Source organism: Cheilinus undulatus, linkage group 12 (genome assembly GCF_018320785.1).
Source record: "Cheilinus undulatus linkage group 12, ASM1832078v1, whole genome shotgun sequence".
NCBI classification, from domain to species: Eukaryota; Metazoa; Chordata; class Actinopteri; order Labriformes; family Labridae; genus Cheilinus; species Cheilinus undulatus.
In genome coordinates this window covers 36,842,809-36,869,794 of record NC_054876.1, presented here as the reverse complement: position 1 = coordinate 36,869,794, position 26,986 = coordinate 36,842,809, and the positions used below count along the sequence as shown (strand labels likewise).

General features: G+C 40.5%; 1 protein-coding gene across 4 annotated transcripts in view; it reads right to left on the bottom strand.

Annotated features, from left to right (window-relative positions):
- Window positions 1-2,883: 2,883 nt before the first annotated feature.
- Window positions 2,884-26,986, bottom strand: part of LOC121518325 (spectrin beta chain, non-erythrocytic 1) — a 67,724-nt gene continuing 43,621 nt past the window's right edge. For 2 of the 4 annotated variants that reach the window (XM_041800563.1, XM_041800564.1), the window contains 38 exons: window positions 25,592-25,743; window positions 25,168-25,341; window positions 23,099-23,190; window positions 22,839-22,919; window positions 21,946-22,061; window positions 21,484-21,596; window positions 21,200-21,387; window positions 20,967-21,084; window positions 20,566-20,724; window positions 20,158-20,460; window positions 18,695-18,848; window positions 18,185-18,579; window positions 17,838-18,101; window positions 17,544-17,755; window positions 17,151-17,288; window positions 16,814-17,033; window positions 16,140-16,676; window positions 15,056-15,258; window positions 14,857-14,947; window positions 14,550-14,696; window positions 14,063-14,326; window positions 12,824-13,048; window positions 12,618-12,707; window positions 12,156-12,434; window positions 11,940-12,070; window positions 11,635-11,839; window positions 11,156-11,530; window positions 10,823-11,067; window positions 10,595-10,733; window positions 10,362-10,446; window positions 9,922-10,118; window positions 9,638-9,765; window positions 9,474-9,549; window positions 7,422-7,496; window positions 4,728-4,906; window positions 4,471-4,644; window positions 4,027-4,069; window positions 2,884-3,892 (listed from right to left, as the gene is read on the bottom strand). In XM_041800563.1, coding sequence (XP_041656497.1) covers window positions 3,680-3,892; window positions 4,027-4,069; window positions 4,471-4,644; window positions 4,728-4,906; window positions 7,422-7,496; window positions 9,474-9,549; window positions 9,638-9,765; window positions 9,922-10,118; window positions 10,362-10,446; window positions 10,595-10,733; window positions 10,823-11,067; window positions 11,156-11,530; window positions 11,635-11,839; window positions 11,940-12,070; window positions 12,156-12,434; window positions 12,618-12,707; window positions 12,824-13,048; window positions 14,063-14,326; window positions 14,550-14,696; window positions 14,857-14,947; window positions 15,056-15,258; window positions 16,140-16,676; window positions 16,814-17,033; window positions 17,151-17,288; window positions 17,544-17,755; window positions 17,838-18,101; window positions 18,185-18,579; window positions 18,695-18,848; window positions 20,158-20,460; window positions 20,566-20,724; window positions 20,967-21,084; window positions 21,200-21,387; window positions 21,484-21,596; window positions 21,946-22,061; window positions 22,839-22,919; window positions 23,099-23,190; window positions 25,168-25,341; window positions 25,592-25,743 — 6,980 coding nt within the window. In that variant the 3' untranslated portion in view covers window positions 2,884-3,679. The remainder of the gene's footprint in view (window positions 3,893-4,026; window positions 4,070-4,470; window positions 4,645-4,727; window positions 4,907-7,421; window positions 7,497-9,473; window positions 9,550-9,637; window positions 9,766-9,921; window positions 10,119-10,361; window positions 10,447-10,594; window positions 10,734-10,822; window positions 11,068-11,155; window positions 11,531-11,634; window positions 11,840-11,939; window positions 12,071-12,155; window positions 12,435-12,617; window positions 12,708-12,823; window positions 13,049-14,062; window positions 14,327-14,549; window positions 14,697-14,856; window positions 14,948-15,055; window positions 15,259-16,139; window positions 16,677-16,813; window positions 17,034-17,150; window positions 17,289-17,543; window positions 17,756-17,837; window positions 18,102-18,184; window positions 18,580-18,694; window positions 18,849-20,157; window positions 20,461-20,565; window positions 20,725-20,966; window positions 21,085-21,199; window positions 21,388-21,483; window positions 21,597-21,945; window positions 22,062-22,838; window positions 22,920-23,098; window positions 23,191-25,167; window positions 25,342-25,591; window positions 25,744-26,986) is intronic. The other 2 variants (XM_041800565.1, XM_041800566.1) reach the window with 1 other exon arrangement.

The following is a 26,986-nucleotide window of genomic DNA, read 5'->3' as shown; positions in this document are numbered from 1 at the left end:
GACTTTGTCAAACACGGTGGATCAACAGCAGAAGATGACATGGCACCTCAAACCATCACCGACTGTGGAAACTGAAAACACTGGACCTTAAGCACCTTGGATTCTGTGTCTTTCTGATCCTCTGTGAAATCCCAATAACGAGTCTTTCAGCTAAAGACTCATCCATTTATCCATTTATCTATCTATCTATCTTTATAAATGAAAAATTCCACACAGAAAGAATATTTTTGATTAAACCATGTTTTATTATTCCTAATATTAGATGTAGATACACAAGTCAACAAACATTATTTTCAATTTGTAATGAAAATGCTCCACAGCACACTGACATCGTGTGGAAGGGTCTGGTATTACAGACACGTACCTGAAAATGGACAGCAGTTATAAGTTTTGCAATAGGTTGCATTAGTAACAGTAGTAGTAATAGTAACAACAGTAGCAATAATGTAATAATAGCAATTAATAATAGTAGTGGTATTAACAACTCTGCATTACAGAGGAAGGAACAGACATTTGTCAAAAGTAATGAGAGATGAAGGTAGGCGGACAGGCTTATCAAATGCTGCAAGACAGACCATTGGATGAAAAAATACAAGCTCCCACTCGACAGCAAATACCCTGCCTTCTTCTAAAAAAAGGAAGCTCAAATTGTCACCAGTCTGTTTCACTCATATCTACTACTTAACAAGTAAAAGTTTTTTTTCTTCATTAAGTACTCCATAGTTACTCTCATTACCGAAAACTCATCCCTTTGACATCAATAATACACACTTTCCAAGTTCTGGTCACCAGTAGCACAATGTTAACTGAAAAGGGATGCTGGATGCAACATCGAATCACAGCCGGGATCACCAGGGTCGTTCTGCATTAAATATACAGTACTGTATTCATCTGTGTGAAAGAGAAAGAGCTCGCGTACAGTGTGTCAAGTATGAGATATTTTTGCTTCATATGACCAATTTGGCCAAACTAATTTGAATCATTCACATTCAAATGAGCTGATAAGAAAATACACTGTGTGACCTTTAGACTTGAATTCCCTAACACCAACTTAAATGTTGCGTTCAATGTCCAGCAGAGAAAAAAAAAGGTAGAAATATTTACTGAAACCAGCTCAAACACCAGGGAAGAATGACTTCTCCTTTGAAATTGTGCACAATATTTGCTGACTGCATTGGCTCACTTATGTATGCAATGACTTTATTTAGCTCAGTCTAAGGCTGCACAGGCTGCCCTCAAACATTCGGGATACAAAGTCTGACAGATAAAAGGCGGTCAGACTGGTAAAGTCTGGACCACATGAGGCCAACTTCACTGAACCCATTCCATTAATCGCCAAGAGGATGGTCAGGTTATCTCTTTTCCCTGACATGGAGGATCTTTGATTTGAGCCTTACACCACTGGTTCCACATTCATTTGAGACTAAAAAATAAGGCCAACCTGTTGAAACTGCAACAAAATACACGTTCGCTTCCTGCAGTTTCAGTTTAGTGTGACATTCCTGTGGATTGCTCATAGAGTTCCTCGCAAGATTAAGAAAACTGATGGGTAAGATTATCCATTAAACTCTAAATGCCAAAATTGTTTTCCAGTTACTTTCTGTTGCAGTTTGGCAGTAAGAAAAGGCAAAAATTAACATTTTGATTGAAGTGACTTGCTTTGGACATTTAAACAACCCAATAGTCTCAAGATATTTATATAAATACGCACTAGCGCCTACAGTCTGACAGAATACTGTAAGTTTCTTTTGTAGTTTAAACCCCTACTATATTTTAGGAAACTAGTTAATGTCTATCACATAAACATTTACTATATTTGATTGCCATTATCATGTTTTGATTATAATGCCAATTACATATGATTCATTGCTCTCCAGCCCTGACTATGAAGCGATCTTAGAGCACACTGACACAGAGGAGAATAAATGGCAATGATGAGACACATACGATTATAAACCTACATGAAGTCATGCCATATATGCAAGAGCTCACAGCTCATCTAAGAGACAATTTAGGACTTTTTATCCCTGCAAACGCCAGAAAGCAGAGATTTGTTCATTCTTACTGTACCTGCATGTATAATCCACTGACATACATTAGATCATTGCCACAGGGCACATTTTAATGCTCCTCATTGTACTAAGAAAGCTTCCTGCTTGAATGGAGGATGGGTTTGTAAAAAGGGGTTCGGTGTATCTGTAGTGGGTTCAAGTAAGGCTTAGTACACCTCTGTCTGTCTGGTAGCACAAAAAGCGCATTCTCCCCTGCCTATCCTATCTCACTTCCACATCCCTCTCTTCACCTGTAATGACACCCGTCAGCTGTCCATCTGCCCTGCTCTGACTCTGTGGTCTGCCACAGAAAATGTGCTTCAGCGTTTTATCTACAAACTGTCCTCATGCCTTCACACCAGGAGAGAAAGAACGGCAATAGAAGTTAGAAGACTTTAACAGAAAGAATGTCTTGAGGAACTTCATTGGTAATGTCAGCTTACATAAAATAAAAACCAAAAGCAAAGAAAAGCTAACTTTATGAAATCATTCCAGTATCTTTTTTTTTTCGGAGTTTGTGCCTGGTTTTCGTCTGCGTTTGCGGAGCGAAAAGCAGCATTCGTCTGGCCACGTTTGATCAGAAATTACATAAACGTGCAAAAATCCACGGCACCACAACTCACGCACACACGCAGTCACGCACACACACTAGAAAACTAATCTTCTCTGCTTTGTACAGAAAAAAAGAAAATCGAAAATCAAGCAGAAAAGATCACTCAAAAGGAAATAATCAAATACAGGCAAAATAAGAGATCAAATAAAAAATAAAACCACTTATTAAATATATATATAATTTTCCCAATGAAACTTGTGATCACTTACTGCACACTGCTAAAATTTAAAGAGCTTTATTTTGTCTCAAAACACCTCATAAACTGTCATTCCTAAAAAATTAATAATAATAATAATAATAATAATACATACAAAGGGCAAGCCCAACATTCTCCACTAGTTGAACCAAATTTGTTTCTCTCCACAACATGAATCAAGATTATCTACTGTCAAATTAATTAGTCTGTGTTTCAAACCAGCAATAGCAAAAAGATAAATAATTATAATAACAGCAATAATATCGTCAGGTTAATAACAACAATACCAAGAACAGAAAGAGAGACTGATGGGATCCTTTCCAAACAGAGAGATTGTTAAGAGGAGAAAGAAAACCACAGAGCACCACAGCGGAAAGCATCACCCATCCATTTATCAGCAACACCGAACGGCTCAGCTAGTTAAGTCTCACTGACTCACAACAGAATATATATTTATGCTGAAAGAGAACCGTTTAGGGTGGATTTGAACTGGACCTGACTGATGCAAGCCACATCAGTTACGAATGAGGTCTGCTAGTTGGCTGAACTTAAGGATAAAGGCTTTCCTTGTTTGGTGTGGCTTTATGTGAGATATGAATTGGTTGAAGGAAAAAACTGACAGATAAAACTGGTGAGGGAGAGAATCATAAAGAAAGAAAGGAAACAAAGTTCTCTGTAAGCCACATACAGCAGCTGTCGACAAATTCCCCGGGACCTGCGCTGAGAGCAGTGTGTTTGTGTGACCTGTCTGGACTTTGTCTGCTTCAGTTCATTGAAATTTTGACATATGTAGCTCCCATCGATGGTTTCACAAGTGTTCTATTTTTTCTTGCCAAAGAAGCTGAACCTCTTCTCTCGATCCTTCTCTTTTCCATCTTTGTTGCGCATGGTGACGCCTCCTGCGTCGCCTGAGCTGGGGGAGATGGGGGGCATCGTCATGGCACGGCTGAGTGCCCGGGGACCTCCGGGCGAGTCTCCTGCTCCTGCTGGAATGGAACCCTGTATGGAGCGGATCCAGGAGCTCATTTCCGCCTTAAGAAAATCAAAACACATGTTAAATATTATAGGCATCAAACTAAACCAACACGTTTTTCCTTTATGCACCAACAGTTCTTGTATTTTTTAATTCATTTTTATATGATAGCCATGTTCTTTATACTCCTCACCTCATCCTTTGCTTGGAACAAGTACTCCTTTCCATCTCCTAGCCTGTAGACACAGTGGACAGGTAAACTGGTAGTCAGATACAAGCTACAGAATCCTCTGAGCTTTTCATTATCTTGCAGAAGTTTCAATTTATCTTTTAAAAAAAATATATTTAAATAGTTGAAAGCATTTGTTAAGCATCTATAGAGGGTGCTAATGCATATGAAGTCACTTATCCTTCATTATTTTTTATTTAACTGACATTTCTTTGTAGAAATCTGTTTTCAATTTGACATTAAATAGGTTTTGTTGCAAAATTCTTGTAAAAAAAGCCAAATTCTATTGACCATGATTGATTTATAAAATAAATAAAACAGTAAAACATCCAAGGGGCTGAATACTTTTTATAGACACTGTATCTCTAGTCCTTGTTTAAGATGTTTAGTTATAAAGTCTCGTCTCACCTGAGCTTGAATACGTGTTTCCTCTTCTTGTAGTCATGGGCGACCTCACACACAGCCTCCCCAAGGCTGATGGGTACCTCTCCGTGGTATGGAATGCCGTTGCTTGCGCTCTTGTTGTCTTTGTAGAAACCAAGACTTCCTTTCCTTAAGACACAGTATACGTTCTGCCAAGACCTATCAGAGCAAAGACAAAGGAATATCGGTTAAATGTGCTGCAATAAAAGAATAATTGGAATTATTATTACAGTAACACTCACCTGGTAGCTGCCTTTTTGCTGTGAGACTCCATCTCCTGTTTTCGACAGAGCATTCCCTCCATAGTTTCTGGCTCTGACTCTGCTCCACCCCTGCTCGGTAAAGTGGCGGACGGCTCAAGGCGAGAAGAAGCCAGCCCGCTGTCCCTGCCTGGTCCGTTCACTGACTCGGACTCTGAGCCCTGTGGTTCAAACCAGAACACAAACGGTGGTGAGAACTGAGAAAAACGCGAGGTTGGAAGGAGGCATTGAGCAGCAAAGCGGCCATTCACAGCCAAACATGAGGAGGCATGATGAGGCTCGCCCTAACCACACTGTATGATTACCAGGGATAACAGCGTAATGTTGGCACAGACGGTCAACATAATCATATAGTACACAGACGTTGCACAGGACAATTACGGTCACTCTAGACAGACAGTTAAAATAACATATGAGAAACATGCATGCTACAATAAACAGATTTTTCAAATGTAGAACTTTTGAAAGTTTTCATGAAAGTGAAATGTTCTGCTAAAATGGATCTGTTCAGAGCAGATTAATATATGACTTTTAATATTATTAAGGAAGTTCATTATAGAATAGGGTATTATTAGGGCCACATAAAAAATAAAGACTGACAATCTGAGGTTAGGGTTGGAAAATTAGATGATAAAATAGTAAGAGAATAAAGCCCTAATATGAGAGATTAAAGTCATAAATTTGTGGGATATAAGTCCTAACTGTAACAAGAGTAATGTCAAAAAACTAATAAGATTACTTCTTAAGTCCTCAGACAATTCTCTGCTCTTCTTTCTCTTCTCCATGCTTGGTGTGACACACACAGGCACACAACACAAAGGTTGAGTCAACTTATATAAATTCTAACTGGCTTCAGGTGTGATTTCTATATTGCCAGCACCTGTTACTGCCACAGGTGAGTTTAAATGAGCATCACATGCTTGAGATAAAATGATTTACCTACAGTTTTAAAAGGGTGCCAATACTTTTGTCTGGACCATTTTTTGAGTTTTGTGTAAAATTATGTCAATTTTGGCTTTTTCTTCTGCTTTTTTTATGTTGTTCCAATAGACAATTTTCTGGAAAAATTCCAGGGGTGCCAATACTTTCATCCATGACTGTAAGTAAGTAGGTTGTAAATTTACAAGATGCTCTTTTTTAATTATTTTAGCAAAAAGGTTTGCTGCTTCTGCTAGAGCATGCACAAACCAAACCATAAACTTAAACAGCAACTTCCTTCATGTAGATTTATGATTTTATTCTTGCAAAATTTAAGCTTAAGCTTTGTAAATGTATGACTTTAACCTTTCTAATTTATAGGTTTGTGCTTTTAAAGGGATACTTCAACATTTTGGCAAATTCGGTGCAAGCTGTTTTTAGATCGGCCACTGCCAAGTTTGGACCTGCTGTGCCAATTCAATGTAAGCAGACGGTATTCCAGCTTTCCCTCATCAAACTCATCAAATACACAATCCAACAACTCCAAAACGCTCTCGTGGACAAGTTGTGACCTGCACATTCACCATGCTATGAAATAATCATGGAACATTACGAGATGGAGATATTTTAAAGCTAAATGCAAAGCCGGAACTACACTCCAGACATGGCTGCTGCACTGTGTCACTCCGCCCAGTGGTTTACTCAAGAAATAGTTCAGAGTATTTGCTTCATGCATCGTAATGTTACACAATATATGTTATTATTTCATAGTGTGGTGAAAGTGCAGGTCACAACTTGTCCACGAGAGCGTTTTGGAGTTGTTGGATTGTGTATCTGATGAGTTTGATGAGGGAAAGCCTGAATACCGTCTGCTTACATTGAGTTGGCACAGCAGGTCCGAACTCGGCAGCGGCCAATCTAACAACAGCTTGCACCGACAACTAAAGGTAACGAACGTAATAGTAAGACTATAGGAATTATGGCAATGGACGAATTTGCCAAAATGTTGAAGTATCCCTTTAAGTTTATTACATTTATTTCTAACATGTTTTTTCTTTAATGTGACCCAACAGTTTTTCTCCTGTTAGGCTTTGGTTTATTTTTATTGATGATCATTTACTGAAACAATTATAACTAGGTAACACAAAAACACAGACAAAAACAGACATGAACACACTCACAGTTCAACTCTACAGAGTCTAAAGTTCAGAAAATCTCTTACATGAGGATTTTCCTCTACTGGATGTATAAATACAGACCATAAAATCCAAAGTAGAACTTTTCTATCTATTCTGTTATGACCACAGGAGAGCCCTACTAGCTAAGAAGAAGTTTGTATTTGCCTTAATCCCACACCACTTAAAGACGCACCATAACACGTTTACAGATATAAGGAACAAGTAAAACAAACTACATATAAATTGACTTTCAACAGCTACAATTATCACCACATTTACAAGTTTGGGCTTCACATTTATATTCACTCCTGTCCTGGTCAATAAAAGCATAAAAATACAACAGCATACTGATCCATGAAAACAATCTGTTCATGGATCAGCATCATGCCTTCAAACAGCGATGGGACTCATCAAAGAAACCGTGTGGTGCATGAATAAAAAAGCTGATGGTTTGCATCTGTGACAGGAGGTGATGGTTTTTCCAAAGAAATAAAAAGGCACTGCTGTTGACCAGGAGCTGAGCGGAGGCTGTGACAGGGCGGGAGTGGGACTACAGAGCTGACCACGTCTTTGTACTCACTCGCTCCGGCTGCTTTGGCTTACACACACGTTTAGGCTCTGATTTCTTTCCCACTGACAACGATAGCGATAACGACTGCAAACGCAATGAGAAAATGTTAAGAAGCCTCAAAACTGGAACACTTGTTGACATTGTGTCTAACATCTTTATGAAACTTTTACCGCTTTTTTAGACAGACTTCTCTTGTAGTATCAGCTACAGACACTAAGATGCAGCAAAGATGTTTACTTCATTGTACAAGTAAGATATCAAACCTCTGCTTAAATGTCTGCTATTCAAACAAGAGTTCCTTACTGGAGCAGGGTTACTGCATCTATTCCATTTTTTATTAATATAATTATTTATTTTTGCCTACAAAATCCTGCTTTTTGTGTTTTACTCACTTGCATTCCGTGGCATGTTTGTTGTAAGTATAAGAAAGGTGTGTTTAATTCGACTACATACAATGCATTCAGAAAAAAATCCGACCCCCTTCACTTTTTTTGTTTTTTTTTTTTGTTGCAGACTGATGCTAAGAGATCATTTTTATTTTCATCTTCTCAGTGCAAAATACATGAAAGTCCGCTTGGAGTTTGCAAAACACGCCATGTGGAAGCCAAGAGAGCTTTCATGTGTTTCGACTGAGGAGAGGATTCCGTCTAGCCACTCTGCCACAAAGCCCAGATTTGGTTGGGAGGGTGCAGTGTTGATTGTCCCTCTGGAACTTTGCCCCATCCCAAAGGATCCCAAAGGATCTCCACAGCTCAGTCAAAGTGACCATCAGGTTCTTGATCACCTCTCTTACTAAGGCCTCTCTCCCATGGTTGCTTAGTTTGGGTGGGCAACCAGCTGTTGGAAGAGTCCTGTTAGTGCCAGACTTTCATTTGAGAATTATGGAGGCCACTGTGCTCTTGGGAACCAGCAGAATTTTGTTGTTGCCTTCACCAGATCAGTGCCTTTCAACAATTCTGTTGCTAAGCTCTGCAGGCAGTTCCACTGACCTCATGGCTTGGTTTTGCTCTGATATTCATTTCAGCTGTGAGGCCATCTATAGAGAGGTGGGTGCCTCTTCAAATCATGTCCAATCAATTTAATTTACCACAGCTCGACTCCAATCAAGGTGTAGAAACATCTCAGGAAAGGCAGAGAAATGAAAGGCACCTGAGCTACATTTAAAGTGTTTTGCAAAAAAAAAAAAAAAAAATCTAAAATTATGTTGTATCTGTGTCATAATGGGGTACTGAATGTAGATTAATGAGAATATACTTTTTTTTTAACTGAAGTTTCAGGCTGCAACACAACAAAATTGACAAAGGTTAAGGGGGTCTAAACGCACTGTATGTATGAGCTGATCCCATGAGATACTCAATTTAGTTTTCAATTTATATACAATTACTGTACAAGTGTAGAGTATATTCTTGATTATTAGTTTAACATACTTGAGTGTTCATATTATTTTCTGTATGTAAATTACAGTAAATGTTCCTTTAATTATATGATAAAATGTTATGAATGTTTCAAATTAGCCATCTGAGTCTCTCTTGCATTGTATTTTTTGGCTGAGTATTTTTTTACAGTGCAAAAAAAGTTAAACTAACTATTTTTAAACAACAAAACAAGACAAAACCTCATCATTTTCAGAAGTTCTATGGGGAAAAAATGTCTCCAGTCGTCAATCAAACCTATCAGCAAAAAAGTTTCCCCCTTACATAAAATAATTTTGCAAGAAAAAAACTTCAAGAGCTCTGCATACTTTATATACATACTCTCTTACAAAAAAGAACGGATTAACTAGAAAATGTTATTTGGTTAAACAGACAAAAAGACTCTGACTCACACTTAACATACAGTTACAGTATGTGTTATATGAACACAAACATCACATTGTTCTATAACAGACTCAGTGAAACAGTGATTTCAGTTCTTACATATAAATGTCATGGTATAAAAGATGAGGTAGGACCACATGCAAAAGACATTAAAGACATTACAGGGCTCAAAGATTATCAATACTGTTGAAACACTTATTTGCATTACTGTGAAATGTTTAAATCACTAAGAAATGTGTCTCACCTGAGATGTGTCGTTGTCGCTGTGAACTCCATTCACTGACACCGACTGATTGAGCGTGGTCTGGTCCAGACTAGTTCTTTGTTTTAAAGTAAAAATATGTTAATGACCCGACAAAAAATGGCATTCATCATTCTCCTGTGAACCAGTGCTCCTCTTTGCTTTACCTGGCAGCAGAATCGTGTATATGACTCTCTGTTTCGGACTGTGCGACTTCTTCAGCTGGGGGCGGTGTTGGGGGTCGCCGTGCTCTCTCCTCCTCTTCTCGTCTCCTCTGGATTTCCTGCTCCTCAAGCTAAGGGAAAAGAGGGTCTCTTCTGTAGTGATATTTAAACTTAATGCTACATGAGGGAGGAGAAATCATTCATTCAGTGGGTGAAGGACCCACATTCAGATCAAATTAAAGTGTTCTCCAAGCATTTTAACGTTTTTTAATAACCTCTCTACTTACTGTAGTGAGTTTCTCCAGCAGCACAAAGCGATCGTCCCAGGCTGCTGCAAGTTTCTCAAAGGCCTCATGGCGCTTAATTAAGCTCTCTACCTCGTCAACGTTTGTACCCAGCTCTGCTGCTCGCACCAAAGGTTCCTGGCCTGCTAACCAGGACTCTGCCACATAGGCATCACGTCCAAACTGCAACACTTCCAACACTGAAACGTAAGGAGAAGGAAGGCAGAAGAAAAAGAAAAAAAGAGAGGGTGGGTCAATAAGTATAAGGAGAAAAATAATAGGAAAAGTATTAGAAGACTTTAGCAATGTGTCTGGACACATTTAGTACCACTAAAGGCCCATTAGAACTAACAACTATACACTGACCAATAAACACGCTCACTTTTTTCTCATGGAGCTGTTTAAGTCCCTGTTAAATGGAACCTGAAACATGTAGGGCTTACCAATCTGTAAATGGTCCATCTTGTCTTGCCACTTTTTGTTAATCCTGTCTCTCTTTTCTTGGAGTTGAGCCAGTTTCTCCCGGATCTGTTAATGGGGAAATATTCATTAACAAAGGGAAACCTCAAGACTGATATTTAATAGCAAATTACAAAGCAGTATTAAGTATGATCCATTTTTAAATGTGCATCAAAATTACTGCATATTGCAGTGAAAGTGGCCCACTTCACACTACCTCATCAGCTGCATAGTGATTATTGTTGATGAGAGTATTTCCCATCTCATTGCAGGCAGTAAAGTTATCTGCTCTGGTCTCAATCTCTGACTTGATGTCTTGATGATTGTTAATGACCAACCCTGCAGAAGAAACATCCCTAAGAAACATATAGGAAAGAGAGGTGAGTTATGTACAAATTAGATAAGATCATGAGGATTAGCTGAAGAAGAATTTATTAACATTAACCTGGGGCTGTCGTGTGCATCAATCTGCAGGTTGATACCGTCCATCCAGAGCATGAGGTCTCGCACCATGTTGAAGAACCGGAACTTCTCCACGGTGTCCAGCAGGAGGAGCCTGCGGGCCTGACCAGCCTCCAGCAGACCCTCCCAGGCAGAGGTGACAGCATGCTCACTCCTGTGAATGTCATCAGCTTTCTCCCCAGCATAAGCTTTCTGCAGGCGTGCTGCGTCATCTTGTACCTGGTTCACCTAAAAGGTCAAAGAGGGGATGTTTAGATCTTTATACAAAGGCTCTGAGAGAAATCTCCAGAGATCACCTTACAGAAAAATATCTGACCTGTCCACTGAGCGCCTGGATGTCATTTTCAAATGTGTTGTGTTGTCTGTGTAGATGCTGAACAGTGTTGAGATCACGCCCCAGGTCAGAGGGCAGCCCCTCTCTCTTCTCCTTAACACGTCCAAGCACCTCCATGGCATCCTGATGGAATCGGTGCAGCTCATATGAGGCTGCTAACATTTGTGTGCGTGTGTCAATCAGCTCCAGCAGATCAGCCCAGGCGTCATTTAACCCGTCCTTCCACTCAGCCACACTGGCATTCTCAGGATGACCCGACTCAATCAGGTCATCTGCCAGTCCATTGACACCATCCACACGCTCCTGGCCAATGGTGCTGGTGTCACGGGCAAACTCCCGGAACTTGTCCCTCAGCATCTGTGGAAAGAAAACCAGGGCAAGAGTTGGAAACATAATTAATTCAGCTAAATTTCTCTGAGACTTCATGGCTCTGAAGCATGTGACAAGGATAAAAAACTCACAGTGACATGTTCGTAGTCCTGTCCTAGTTCATGGGAGCCAGCAACCACCTCCCTCTCTGCTATCCACTGTTCAAGGTCATCCACCTCCCGCTTTAGCTGGGTCAGCCGCAGTCTCTCCTGAAGCCGCCCACGGCGCTCCTCAGCGAGATCTTTCAACCCTGCATAAAGCTTGTCAACCTGGGCCTGGCGTAGGGTTATCCTCTCACTGCATAAGTACATATAACAAAAAGGACTCACAGTTGTAGTGAGAGCATGTTTCTCAGTTGACACTTGTCATCAGTTTTTTTTTAATTTAACTCTCTCACCTCTCTGGGTGTTCACTGGTGACCATGAGGCGGCTGCTGTTTGCCAGCTGGTGAATAGTTTGTGCATAATCTTCAAGTGCCTGTTCCAGCGTCTGGTGCTTCTTGACCATCACTAGTGCGCTTTGCTCATCCTGATTGATAAACAGAAAATTAAAACCTTTTCTCATTACCAAGACTTTGCTCAAGAGCACTTCTGTCTGATTTCCTTTCCCCTACCTTAGCTTTTTCCTCTGACATCATGTGGAGCTCTTGCTCTCCCATCCAGGCCTCTGCCTCTGCTGCATCAGCATAAAACTGCTGGGCGCGGTTGGCTTCTATAAGACGGGTGTGACGCTTGTCTGTCTCTGCAATCAGTTGATCCCAGAGGTGTCTTAGTTCAACAAGCCGCTCCTCCAGAACAGACTGCCTCTCACCGTCTACCTGGCTCTGAGTCTTGCCTCGTCTATGGATGTCATCAATGCGAGGCTGGTGGCCCTGGATCTCTTTCTGCAATGTCTGGTTCAGAAACAGAGAGGGTGGATTAGCACTTAGGTTTGCAATCAGTTCATATGTAAGTGACATAGATGGACATTAGCATGAGTTGTTAGTTTTCTTTAAATTAAATTAAATCACAACATTTTAATTGATGTTATAGATGGTAATCTATCTGTTCTAAAAAGGTTCTTTAAATTTCTGTACCTGGTTCTTCTTAATTAGAAGCTGAACGGTTGGCAGGTCTTTTCCATGATCCGTTGAGGTCGCAAGAGGCATCCTCTCTTTCACCCAAAGCTGAGAGACAAACCGAGGAATCAATAAGTAACAGGCAAAATAGTACACTACAAAAGCATACTCACAATAACATAATATTAAATTATATATTTAGTCAGTGAGGTTAAACAACTCACAATTTCATCCTCCAGATCTCTGTTGAATTGATGGGCTTCTTTAGAAGCTAGGAGTCGCTGTCTCCTCATTTTGAGAGGTTCCTGAAGCCCGGAGAAGTTGTCAGTGACCCGTCTTTGCTGGCCATCCACCTCAGCCAGTCCTGCATCCTCCTGGGTCAGGGCCAGAGCCTGAGACTGAAGGGACTGCACCTCCTTCTCTCTGACCTCCATCTGATGCTCCAACATCTACACAGGGAGGTACAAAAATGTGAGACCATAAATATGACATTTGGCAGTGTCTTAAATGTTCAATTGGGCCAGTTCTACTGCATACTACAATCAGTTAAACATGTTCAGGATTAAAAAACAGGACCACAGGTTAAAGCTCCTGATAGGAATATCGGCTCAAAGGCAGAGATTCTGGTTATTTGACTGTTAAAGGTAGCAGGTTACATTTTTCATCACAAACACAGCAAGAACACCAAATGGTCTTTACAACAGGAAGCTCTTGTTAAAAGCATTGTTTGCAAAAAGTGAACAGTGTAACCTACCAAAAATAATTATATAAATACACACACACACACACACATATATATATATATATATGTATGTATATATATATATATATACATACACATTCTTTGTTTTAGGAATTTACACTAGTATTAATGCAAAGTGTGGAAGGTGCAAATAGGTATTTTTTGTGGCCCTTATTATTCTCTGCTTAGATATTTTTGATGTTTAAGTTTGATATATATTCATGTCTTGGTACCTAATTAGACAATGACAGACTTAAGCTGTGCTTTGTCACGTGCATACCCATGATTATTTAAGATAGAGACTCACAGATACATTCACAATTCTGAGGATGAGCACGTTTGCGCAAAACATCACTTCTTTAAACTGAAAGCATGATACAGGAGTGTCCTTTCTTTGTTCTCTTTCTGTCTTTGTTTTTCAGAATCCAGCACCCATTTACTGATATGTATGCCCTTTTTTTGTTTCATCAGAAAAACACAGCTCATGCATTTATGTGAAAAGAATCAGCACAGATAAGATATAATTTTTTGTCTAAAGGGAGGCACCAAAACCAGCACAGACAGAAAGATCGCACTCTATAATGTCTGTCCTTAGTTGTTTTAACCAGCTTTAAATAAGAGCAAATCATGTCGACACAGAAGGTTTTATAACACATGCAAATAGAGCTCTATAATCTAACAATACATACTGACATCAAAGGTGGGATGTATTGTGGTCTACCTGATGCTTCTTAAGCAGAATGTTGACACTGGTCAAATCTTTGCCGTAGTCATCACTTTGCAGCTGACCCTCCAGGTTTTTCAGCCAGACATCCAGAGCGGAGCAACTCTGTGTGAAGAGCTCAGCCCGGTTAGCATCAAACAAACACTGGGCCTTGGTGCGGGTGGTGCCCTCTAGCTCTTCCCACTGACGCTGTAGGTCCTCAAGGGTCTGCTGAACCACTGGTTTGAGTTCAGGCTTCTCAGCCACCAGTGCCTGACCCTCCTGTGGAAGACAGGACACAAAGACAGCTTTTAGTTTCTTTAATTTAGTTCCTTTGGCAAGATTAGCATTGGAATTTAACGCATTACTATCCTCTGTTTGTCATGATTTTACCAAATTAATACATGAATGCAAAATAAGCAAGAATAATTAGAAAAATTTGGAAAAGTCTTTCTCCAGAATGTGCCAACTCATTCATGACAGAAATTAATACAAAAAGTCAAACCTTATCAATTTTGTCCAGCCAGTCTTTGTTTGAGGCCAGCTCTGCCATAAAGGCCTGATGTTTCTGCCACTTGCTGTGAAGATTTCTGGCCTCATCATAAGACATGTCCTGAGCAGTTAGCATCTTCTCATTGATCCATAATGTGAGCTATAGAAAGAGAAAAGCATTTAATATCAGAATTCTATTAGATATATTACCTATAAAAATAACAGGCCATCATCCTGATTTCTATAGCTAGTTATTATTGAAGAAGTTTTTCTATCAAACATGCTATTCAATCTTTTTAGTTTGACTGAAAAGAAATCACCTCCTGTCCATCTTGGAGGAAGTGTTGAAGTTCACGGTTATCCTTAAGCTTTGCCAGTAATTCATTTGCAGCTTTTTTATTCTTGAGATGCCTGGAATAAGTAAAGGAGACAGTTAAATGAGCCATTCTTTTAGCTGCATATATTTAGAAGAAGAACTTATATGAATAATTTTATCCCTGCTTGAACTTTTGCTCTAACCTTTCCTGGATGGAGTCAACTTTTTCCTGGATCTTATCAGAGTTTGCATTCGAGTCATTAATGAGGCGCCGTCCAGCTTCCACCACACCAGTTATCTTCTCCTCGCTGGCCTCTGTGGTTGTGAGGAAATCTTCGTGCTTCTTGATGGCCTCCTCTGCTCCCTGCAGGCTGGTAGGCATCTCTGTGTGGGACAGCACGTACTCCTACACAGAGGAAAGGAATGTACATCTTTAATGGATGGTTATCCAATGCCAAACATTTTTCCTGATACTTTCATGCTTTTAATTTCCTTAAAGTTCAATGATAAGGGCATTTTAGGGCCGTTTCAAATTAGGAATGTACTGGAATAAAACAGGGGAGTATTACTGAAGTCCTTTGTAGAATTAAATTATATTACTCAATTTGTATTAGACTCACAACTTTTAGCATTTAACAGTCCTAACAATCAAAATCAACTGTATTTTTCAATATTTTGAACCATTAAAGAAGTGAAAGTAGTAGTGTTTATGACACTGCATGGTGCAGCATACAAATCTATGCCTTTGACTGATTTGCAGTTCTGTTTAATTCTCCCTGGCAAGGTACTCTCATATTGGATAAGGTTTGTGTGAGTGTGAACCTGTGCAGAAAAGTTGAAAAAACTACAACCAAAACCCCCACTCTACCATATTACAGATTATGGGTTTCAAAAACATGCAGATTTAAGATAAGCTTTTAGTATTTAGGTAATAAAAATGCAGCAAATCCCCTACATATGTAGGGCTTAGGATTAATTCATTATTAAATGAGGTCATAAATATGTACAATTTTAAATGTAAATATACCAGAGAAAAATTGAAGTGGTTTAAAAACAAGATTTAAATTTTTTCTATAATTCATAGTCGCTTCAACCCATGCCCAGCTTTGAGCATTCCTTCATCTACTCTCCTTACCCAGTGTTTTATTGTAGTTCAGAAACCTGCTGTTGATTGAACTTAGTATTGACTGTTGCTCTGTTAAACTAGAAAGGCTGTACCTTAATTCATTATTTGTTTAATTGAGGATCTAAATAGTCTTGGCCTGGCTCTCAGTATCATTTCCTTACCTGGCTGTTGAGGAAAGCTTCTGCCTGCTTTGCATCTCTCAAGAAAGTCTGGAAGTCGAAGGCCTGGGCCAACAGGCTGTGGCGGTTCTCCCACATGCGTCGCAGCTCGTGCCAGCCTGTGTCCAGGGCCTGGAGCCTCTGGGCCAGGAACATGTGCTGGGCATCTGTCTGACCTTGCGTCACCTCCTCACCGACTGCCCGCATCTTCTCATAGTCCTCCTTATAGTTATCCACCTCGTTCTTGATGCTCTCGTGTTGGGCGAGCAGACTCTCGGCCTCAGGCAGAGAGGTGGGAATGTCTTCTGAGGCCACAGCTGTCTGGGTGCGAGAGAGCCACGACTGGAAGTCATCCAGATCCCTGAGGAAGCCCTGCAGCTTGCTTGCTTCACCTAGTGACTCCTCACGCCGCTTCATGGTGGCGTTCAACTCCTCCCACACCTCTTGAATCTCTGCCAGACGTCCCTGGATCTCTGCAGCCTGTTCTGGATGTTCCTTGGCTAGCTTCTCTGCTTCTTTTCTCAGGTCATCCAATTTGCCCTGAAAGAAAATATTCAAATGAAGAAGTGATGACAAGATATCTCAGCATACTCGCCTGATTTTTAGATTTTTTTAATGCACAGCTTGTTTTAGTCCCTTTTCTCAACAGTTACACATTGCTTGTGACTTGGCCTTACCTGAATGGCCTCCAGGTCCCTCTCCATGCCAGTGAGTTTGCGCTGCAGAGCCATTACTCCAGCAAGGTCATTGCCCAGGCCCTGAGTGGACTCAATCACCTTCGTCTTTTCCTTCATCCAGGTTTGGATCTCATTACACTCCAGATGGTAATTCTGGATATTAAGGGCTGACTCAAGGCTTTGTTTCTTCTGACCAGCCAGCTTTTCAAACTCCTTCCATCTAGAGGTCAACCCAGATGTGATATTTAGGCCAGAGCGGCAACCACGGTGCTCATCAAGTACAAATATACCTGTGTAAATAAGTGGTTTTAACTAGGCCTTATATGTTAGCTCTGACCTGTTATTCAGCTGGTCTCGTGTCTGGTTGATTTGGTCTTTGTTGCAGTTGTCAGAGCTCAACAGCTGCTGGGCTACCTGGTTCACATCAGTGACACGGGTGCTGATGTTGTTCATCTCAGGCTCCAGTGTCTCAAACCTGCAACCACATAACCCAGCATCAATTCAATCATTCTGCAAAGTCAAACTTAATAAAGCAGAGGTAATTCTAATCTTTAGTTAAATCTCATGAAACATTCAGTTTGGATTCACAACTGTGATGATTTGATTCAGTTCTTATGACTGTTTCACAACAACAGTTTTTAGGGATAACAGTTTGGCTATCATTGTGTTTCTTACCAAAACTTACCAAAACTTACCAATCAACACTTTTCTCATAACCCCAAAGACATACCTCTGCTGCACCACCTCGAGATCCTCCAGTTTGGTGGGTATCTCCATGCCGTATAGCCACTGTTCTTTCTCCTCCACCCACAACTGGCAGGCACCAGCTTCACTGAACATGCGGTAGAGGGCCAGGGCACCTTCCAGAGCCTGGCGGCGAGCTGCAGACAGGGACTCCAGCTCTTCATAGCGCTGCTCAATGGCAGGTAGGCGACCCTCCACCTACACACCATGATAAACAACAAATAAGTATGACAAACAGCATTTCATCACTGAACAAGCATGACAGACAAAACACACATACCTCAGGGAAATGTACATAGGCCTGTGGCAGTGCTTGGGCCTGCTCATGCAGGGAGTCGATGAGTGGGTGGTGGCTCTGGATCTCCTCCTCGATCTCTCTCTGTTTTCTTGCCAGGGTCTGGGTGGAGAACTCATCATGGCCCACCTCCTGACTGGACACCTGTCGAAGAGTCTCCATGATCCATGCCTCCATGTCATTGGCATCTGTCTGGAATTGGTGCAGGGCAACTGCTTCCTTAAGATTTTGCTCTCTGAGCTTAGTTGTCTGGGGAGAAGAGACAACAGGAAATCAGAAAAAAATCTGACATCAGTTCTATTCAGATTTAAAGAATTATGATCCCCACCCACCTCCTCCAAATGTGCCCATTGTGCACGGATGTCTTTGATTCTCTCAGTGACCTCTGGTGCTCCAAAGTGTCCCTCCTTTACCAAAGCTTCTCCAACAGCAATGCTGTTACTCAGGGGACCATAGCGAGCTGCCATCTCATCTCTGAAAGCTTCATGTTTGCTGAGCAGGTGAAGTGCAGAGGTGAGATCACGACCACAGTCTCCGCTTGCCAGGATCTGCTCCTGTTCTCTGATCCATGCTGCTTCCTCCCCGAGATCCCACATAAACTGCCACAGTCGCCGGGAGTCTTCCAGGCGCTCTCTGCGTTTGGCGGCAAGATGACCAAGCTCCTCATAGGCCTGACCCAGCTGCTCAACCTTTTCACTAACAAGTCCTGGCTCACATGGTTTGTAGGCTAATAAATAGAAAATGTAGGAATACAGGGAACTTGTTTTATTTTGTGCTCAAACAAATCTGACTGAAGAGGCAGGGTTAGCCTCATGAGTGCAAAAAAATGGTAGAGGACCCACCTTGTTCATAGGACGTAAAGCGCTGTGCAGCTGCCTGCACTCCCTTGATCCTCTCTGCCTGTGCTGAAATATCAGCCTCTACAAGAGTGTGCTTCTGCAGGAGGTCTAACACGTCATGCAAATGTTTGCCACTGTCTGGAGACTGCAGACGACTCTGAAACATGATAAGGAATATTTGTTTATTTTATCTTATTTTTTATCATAACAGATGGGTTTGATATGTCAGGAAAAACTATTCAAACTATATATTTTTATATTTTTAACATAATTTAGGAGCATGTTTGCACTTACTTAGTGACCTATTCAAATGCCCACAAGTCAATAATATTAGCTGAAGAGGAAAGAACATGTTGCAGCTTTAATCCATAAACCTAAATAAACAGTGAGCTAGAGCTTTACCTAAATAATGACAGGGAATATTCATCTATACTGAGCCACAAAAGCAGAGGATCATTAAATGACAGCAGGACAGGGTGCTTCAAACTCATAAAGTGTACACAAGCATGCTAATTATGTGGTGATGGATGATAGAATCAGTCAGAGATAAAGCATGTTTCTAATTTAAACCAAAAACTTGAAATAAATCAATTCAAATTCTTTTCAAAACAACCCAGACAGACAAACACAGACAAATTATATCTCCATCCCAGCTGTCACTGTCAAACAAATGAAGTGTTTGCTCTTTTTCTCAATTTAGGAAACCTCAAGCACTAACTTAAGATCAGGTTAAAGCTCATAACAAACAAAAAGTGCCATATTTGTTTTCAAGAAGGTGGATGGCTGCTTAGACCAAGCGCTCAGAGTAGTGTAGTGCATTTGTAATATTTCAACTATACAGAGTGGACAGGCATAAATGCTATCTTTACCAAATAGTGAGATACACCAATGTTATGGGGTGTTAAGCTGAATAGTTCTGACACCTAAACAGTGCAACCAAATAGAAACTAACAATCACAAAGCCGTATAATGACACCCAGTCACCTGGCATTCCTCTCATTTGAGGTCTGGCATCATCATTTCAAAAAGTTTGAGGCTTTTATGATGTAACCTGGGTAACAGGCTTCTTTGATGGCAGCTAAATGTAGCACCAGCATTTTCAGATAAGCAAAATCAGCATGTATCAGATCAAAACACAAGGGAATAAAACCATGTGAAGGAAGAAAACATACACTCCCCCTCAGGGACTGAGGTGTACCTCTGCCTGCCTCAGTAAAGCCAACTATGACAGGCAACACAGCTCAGTCTAGGCCTGTGAAAAAGCTAATTACTGTTGTTAATAGTCTTCCCTTAAGTGCAAACACTAAAGCTGCTGAGACATATGTGGACAACAACAACAAATGTAATGAGCGGATTAACAGAACTCCTTTTTGTTGATTAAAAACAAAGCAAGCAAAGTTTAGGAAAGCAAAGCAGTAGTTCAAGAACCGTAAGCTTTGTGAAATAGTTTAAGAGCCAATCTGTACCTTCATGTCTGCCATCCAGTCCATGATGTAACGCATCTCCTGGAACAGTCTCTGTAGGTCACGATGAGCATTCAGACGCTCTCTGCGTGCAGCTAGAAGTTCTTTGAGGTATTCCCAGAGTCGAAGCACATTATCCCTTCTTGCAAGTATTCGTCGCACGTCATGGTACCCCTCTGCCTCCAGCTCTTTGGCAACGGCCTCCACAGCAGCCACACGCTCCCAGTACGCCCCAATGTCCGTCTCGATAGCTTCATGTTTACGTGTAGCAGCTTCAACAGCACCCAGGTCAGTTCCAAAGTTGTCCTAATAACATAAGAACACTAAATTAGCATAGTTAGAGTACACTCTATAGTTAAGTTAGAAGAAAGATTGCAACTATAGCCAAACATGACAATTTATTAATACTACCTGGGACACCAGCCTTTGGTTCTCACTCAGCCATGTCTCCCTCATTGCAGCCTTGCGATCAAAACGTGCAGCTAGCATCTCTAGCTTCTCCTGACGAATCAGCTCATTTCTTAGTGCCAGCTCTCGTTCATGCTCTGCCTTTTCAAGTCGCTCCCATGCCTACAAAATCATCAAAACACAGAAAGATTGTTCACCAGGGTGCCTATGCTGCATTCATAGTGTACCTGTTATAAATCTAACTATGTATAGAAGACAACAGACATGGCTAAAGTTAGCTTGAAGGGAACATGAACATTTCCCAAAAGCATGCAAGGAGCTGACAATTAAATACATTGACATTATCAAGCACATATTTAACACTTCATCATGAAGAACAATTACAGTTTTTTACTGACACATACCTTATTAATGTCAGAGATTAGTTTGCCTTCTCTTGGCATGTAGACTTTCTGATTGTTTGCTCTCATTTTGCTCTGGATGGTAAAGAGGAGAACCTCCAAATTTCCTTTCTCTGTAAATCTATGGACAGAGACATCACCTTTGTTTACATGCTGCGTTGTTTACACACTGGACCGATGTAAATACCAAGTATTGGGTCTTTCATTTTGCTTTAGTCACTTTTTGTTTTCCTTACTTGGGAGGTTTCTCCACAGTCCGATAGGAGTTGAAAGCCTGAAGTTGGTTCTGCACAGCACTCAGAGAGTTAGCTAGCTGCCGATCATTGAGCGTCACTATAGTCTGTTCAATCCACTGCAGCAGCTCAGAGGCCAGGGTCTCATACTTGTCTATTAGTTGGTCTGCTTCGATAGCGTAGTCAAGAACCTGTCAGCAAAACAATACATATGTGCAAACTGGTGTGCAAATAGTGTACTCACATTGATGTTCATATAAGAGCACAATCAAAAACAGAAGGCTAACCTTGCCAATACGTTTGCCCTCCACTGCCAGGGCTTTCATCTTGGAGAAGTAATGGTAGTAGGTGGCCACATAGGTAATGATGGACTTTTCATCAGGCTGGTCAACATTAACATCTGAAAAAAAAAAAAAAATTAGAATACACATTTGTATCTGATTTATTTTTCAATCCACTGATTGTAAACTTCAGCATGCATTAACAACGAGGCTAAGTTTGGTTCTCACAACAACCCAATTAAAGATCTTATTGGGTGCCAAATCGTAGCCATCTTTGGATGTGCTTTTTATGGTGTCAGTGTACCTGACATGTGATGCAGAATTAATTCCAGTAATCCTCCATAGTCTAACGCATCAAGCTGTTTTGGACAACAGACACCAGCTTAGTGCCTCAGTGGGCAGTATCAGACTGTAAGCATGACTTACAGGAATGCTTCATAGTTTTTTGTGTAGGATTTACCCACTCACCTTCTGGGTCCAGCAGCTTGGTAAGCCCCAGCTCCTTCTCAGCCACATTGAAAGCATTCTGGAGATTGTAGTGAGCATTGGACCTCTTCAGGTTGTCAAACTCAATCAAGTCGGGTCTGCAGAGGCCAGGGAAACAATTATTGGTTTAATAAGTACAGATTGCATTGGGGGCAGGGTGGAAACAAATGGCAATAGCTTTCAGGTCGATATACAGAAGCAGCTCCTTGTTGAACGGATACAATTGACCCCAGTGTATGATGCTGTTTAGAGACAAAGCTACATTGATTAATCAGTCGCTTCATGTAAATCCATTTGCATAAAATCAGGCTTTTTATCTGTAAATGACCTATGGCTCACTGACTCAATAGAAAGGCACGTTATTATTCAAGTTTCAACTAGGTATTTTTCAACAAAGAATGGTATCTGTTGATTTGACTCAAAAGCTAAGGTTACACATTTGGCTTTTAAGTCAGAGAATGATGAATCTTACAATGAGCCTTTAAAAGCACTATTTCCAGCAGGGTGTGCAAGTGAGTTACCAAACATGGCACTTCATAGAAAATAAGTGGGTTATTATTTCTGTGATCTAGGTCATCTTACTCCCCATTTTATTTTCATCCTTTCATCGGTTTAAAAGATGGGAGGAGTAGGAGGAGACCTAAATAGAAAAGGGGATGAAAAAAAAAACCCAGAGAAGAGAAGTATAACAATAAAGCGACAGGTGATCCTTATTTAGCAAAGACGGATAAAAGAATCAGTGACACCTTCATGATTTGTAGAATAAGAGTCTTAATTCCACACTCACAAGAAAAAAAACAGTTTAATAATTACATCAGAGTGTATGTATAACAGGGAACAGTATGTAACATGAAGTACAGGAGGAAGTCAATGACCTGTGTTTGTGTACGATGGCATTGAACGCCAGTCCATCTCTCCAGCTGGTGGTGAAGTTGTGAATGTTGACATTGGGGTATCTGTGGAAGCCAGATCAGAAGTCATTAATCATTAATGCAACTCAGCAAAAACCCTCAGTAGCAACTTTAGAGTAACCAGAAATAGCTAAAATTATCAAATACATTTTGCACATATTAACACAGATTATACTGTGTGCATAAGCCCACTCTACAAATCTTCCCTCCCACTGCTTTCTCACCCAGCAGTTTTCATTTGGCACCAAAGCAGGAGGGCATCTTTTGCTGATTTCTTCTCCTTGTTGTCTTCTGTCTCCACACTGATGTCTTGGATCTGCCAGTAGAAAATGTTCTATTAAGACCCCTTCACATGATGCCACACCATTCCTAGTTACCATAAACTTGAGCGCATAGCACGCACCCTTAATACCTTGTTTTCATCTTCAAGGTGGGCTGTGGACTATCAACCAATGTGGCCAATATACCAGTACAAAATGCTGACAGTAGTACTTTCATGGTGCTACAATCTACAGATTTGTCATGGAGATGTTCCATCATGACCACAACTGCTGCTGCCACCATGACACAATTAAAGATTCTCCCAGATTAATGTGTATTGCAAGCAGCTTCTAGACACTTTTTAACAGCTTTTCTCCCTTAAGGCTCATTTAAGCTCTACATTTGAAATGCATACGGATAAGGATGGACCTTTCAGTCCATACTCTGTGTTCATTTCGTCCATTTTCTGTCCGTTCTCTCTAAACTTACGGATGAAGACCAAATGTTGCAATACCACCACCAATCATGGTGGCAGTGTTGAGCAATGTGTCCAACACTTCAACCCAGAGTAGCAACATTAAAACAATGAAGAATCACTGGAAAAAAGGTGGAACTTAATCATGTTTTCTGAGGAAATATCACAGAATATTGAGTGAGTCATTAGAAAATACAAATACATCAATAATGATGGCTCACCCAGGCACAAATACAGATAAGAAAGGCAAGTTGTGGTAATAATAGTAATAATCTTCATTTATAGAGCACTTTTCAAAACAGAGTTACAAAGTGCTTCACAAGAAAGTGAAATTACAATGCAGGCTCTGTCTAATATAAACATTTGGAGTTTGTATTCCTGCCTGCTATTGGTTTGGTGGTTGAGCTATTAATGTTTCTGTACACTGAGAGCTCAACCACCAAAGTAATAGCTGACAGGAGTGGAGACTTGACATTTCAATATTAGACTGATCATTTGGACATTATAAAATTAGAAAAAAAAAAAAGTAAGGAAATTTGTGTTGGCAGATTATTTCTTTCTTGTATAAATGCTTCTAAAAGGAAAAAACAGACTTTCCAACAGTATAAGATTTAGTGTCAAGATACACACGACAAAGAAATAATCTATCAAACATTTCATACATTTTTGTGATAAGTTCATAAATTTCATACATACGTCCACCACTATAACTGACATTGTAGTATAACTTAAATTTATTTGTTGTTATTAATTTGTCCCTGTTGTATTGTTTCTATCCATCTCTTTGTTTCTGCATCTCCCTGTACCCCAACCCAACAAAACTGTAGCAGATGATCATCGCCACACATCTGGTTCTGCTCTAGGTGTCTGCCTGCTATAAGGAAGTTTCTCCTTGCTACTGTTACCTTTCTGAATTTGCAAAGGGCTTTTCACATGGTCGATCAATGTTGGGTCTTTGCAAATAATATAATATAGAGTACAGTCTAGACCAACCGACCAATTCATACTGAAGTTATGGCACTTTGCACAAAAATTACTTTATACAAAGTGCCACAACCTTTGCATGAACTGGTGCTTTATAAATAAAATAAGATTTCTTGACATGGCAAAAACAGGCAATTTTGGAAAAGCTACACAGCTCTGTACAGAAATTGCACGAAGTGAACTTTGCTGAACACACTGGAAACCGTCACACACAATGAAGACAGTGTAAACCCTTTTCCATCGGAGACTCTTTAAAGCAGACTTTGTGTTATATACTGATGGGACTTTAACTCTGGTGGTCAGTGTTTTAAACAATTTCTAAGTAATCTGTTTTTGTCTGCACATTGACCCAAAGATCAGTGACTACAGATCACATGTTCAGTGACAGCATGCAGAATTGCTTTTTCAGCCCTGCCATGACAGAATAATTCATCTCTTTAATCATACTTATGAACTGCCTGAGGATGCAGTAGGCTACATGCAGAGACAAACTCTCAGCCTGAAAAAGGTCAAATAATGGAGCAGGTGTGCTGAGGAATGAACACAGATCCTCAAGGCTACACTGGATGGTACCTGGAAACGAAGGATGATGGTCCAGATGAGACCCAGAGTGAGACGGTGATTTCCATCCACAATATCATGTGAGCCCATGTTTTCTAGATGGACTTTCTGCTCTTTGAGGAACTGCAGGGCTTTGTCGACATTCTCCAGGCAATGGATACGCATGCGGCCCTTTGTGGGCTTTGGCTGTGTGAGCAGAGGGAAAAGATTTATGTTAAAAATTTTGAGCAAAAGTCATCAGGGCATAGAGGGAACTTTAGGAATTAAAAAAGAAAAACTAGCACAATCAAAGGAGAAGTGAATCACACTTTAAGAAAGAAGAAATGAATCATATGAAATTCTCCCTTCAGCAGACTGATGGTGCAATGTGAGGGTCATAATGAGGGCCTGGGGTCAGGGCTCGGACAGGAAAGGGCAGTTTCTGTGAGATACTGACCAGCTGTTCTCCTGAGAGCACTTCCAGAAGGCGGATAAGCATACGGCCATCGCGTAAGTCTGTGTACAAGTCACCGATGCGACAGGTCACTCTGCCCAAGTGAGAGTTCACCCATTTGGTAAAGGTCTTCTTCTGTACTGCTTCACGCTCATCTGCAAAACAAAAAATAGAGAGAAAGAGGGGCTGAAGTCATATTTCACCATGACTAACAAGGCCTCTGCTGAGTGAGATATCTTCAACATCATTACTGTCAGGGGAAATAAATAAGGAATCAGTTTGGCTCCAAACAAACAGTTGTGCTGTCTACATGTCTGATCACCTCAGAGACCAGACAGGTGACAGTAAATCACACGGACTTTAAGCCCCAGGCCTGAGCACTTCATTTCACAGATAAGCTATGCTATTAAGTCTCCAGGATCACAGCATTGACAGCTTAGCAGGAGGTTTTCACTTAGTTTACTGTTGGCTCTCCTCATGTGCTCACTGCTGATTATTCTAATGATGCAAGATTATAAGAAAAAAAAGTAACAATGCAAAAATGCACTAAATAGCTGTTAATAAGTATTTTGCTGATCTCTATTGGAGCATGACTAAAAAAGTGTCACAATAAATTAAGCTGTAGCAGCAGCTCAGACATATGGACCAGGGGAGTAAGAAGCTAATCCTACTCCACCACCTAACAAGGTGACCTCATTCCTAGGACACAAGGTCTCCCTCTGCCTTCTGAGAACACGATTCTAGCATTGTAGTTAAAGCACTCTCCTGACACCAGTCATCACAAACCAATAGACAGAAAACAGATCAGAGAAGCTTCTCTGTAGGAACCCTACTGTACATGAAGAAGTGTGAAATACAATAGAAGTAGAGGTAAGAATTAATATAATTAAAGTCAATATTCAACCACACTTAATCACATGTTTGATTAAAACTGTATTCTTTCAAAACACATTTCAAATCCATGTTTTATAACCCAAATGATAAATCGTGTTTTGTGTCACATACACGTTTTCAGTACATTTCATTGAAATTATATAATGTTAAATACAACTTTTAGAAGGGCAGAAAAGTTTTGAAACAAACATCTGTAACGTTTTTTGTGGTCGGTGTTTATCTGTGTAGATTATATGTTTTTGTGTGATCCTGTCTCTGCAAAGCTCTGACATGAAGACAGCAGAGAAGCAGGAGAAAGAAGGTGCTGCTGCACTGTAACACATTAGAAACTCAGCAAGTTTTGTTTAATTGACTAATGACTATTTTGGTAAGCATTTACCCACCATGTGGCAGATAGTCCTCCAAGATTTACTTCCAAACACAAAACTGGTGGGTGACACTTTTGGACCCTGTGCACAGCACAACTCCCTCAACAACTAATGCTGAGGTAGCTTAGTGTAACAA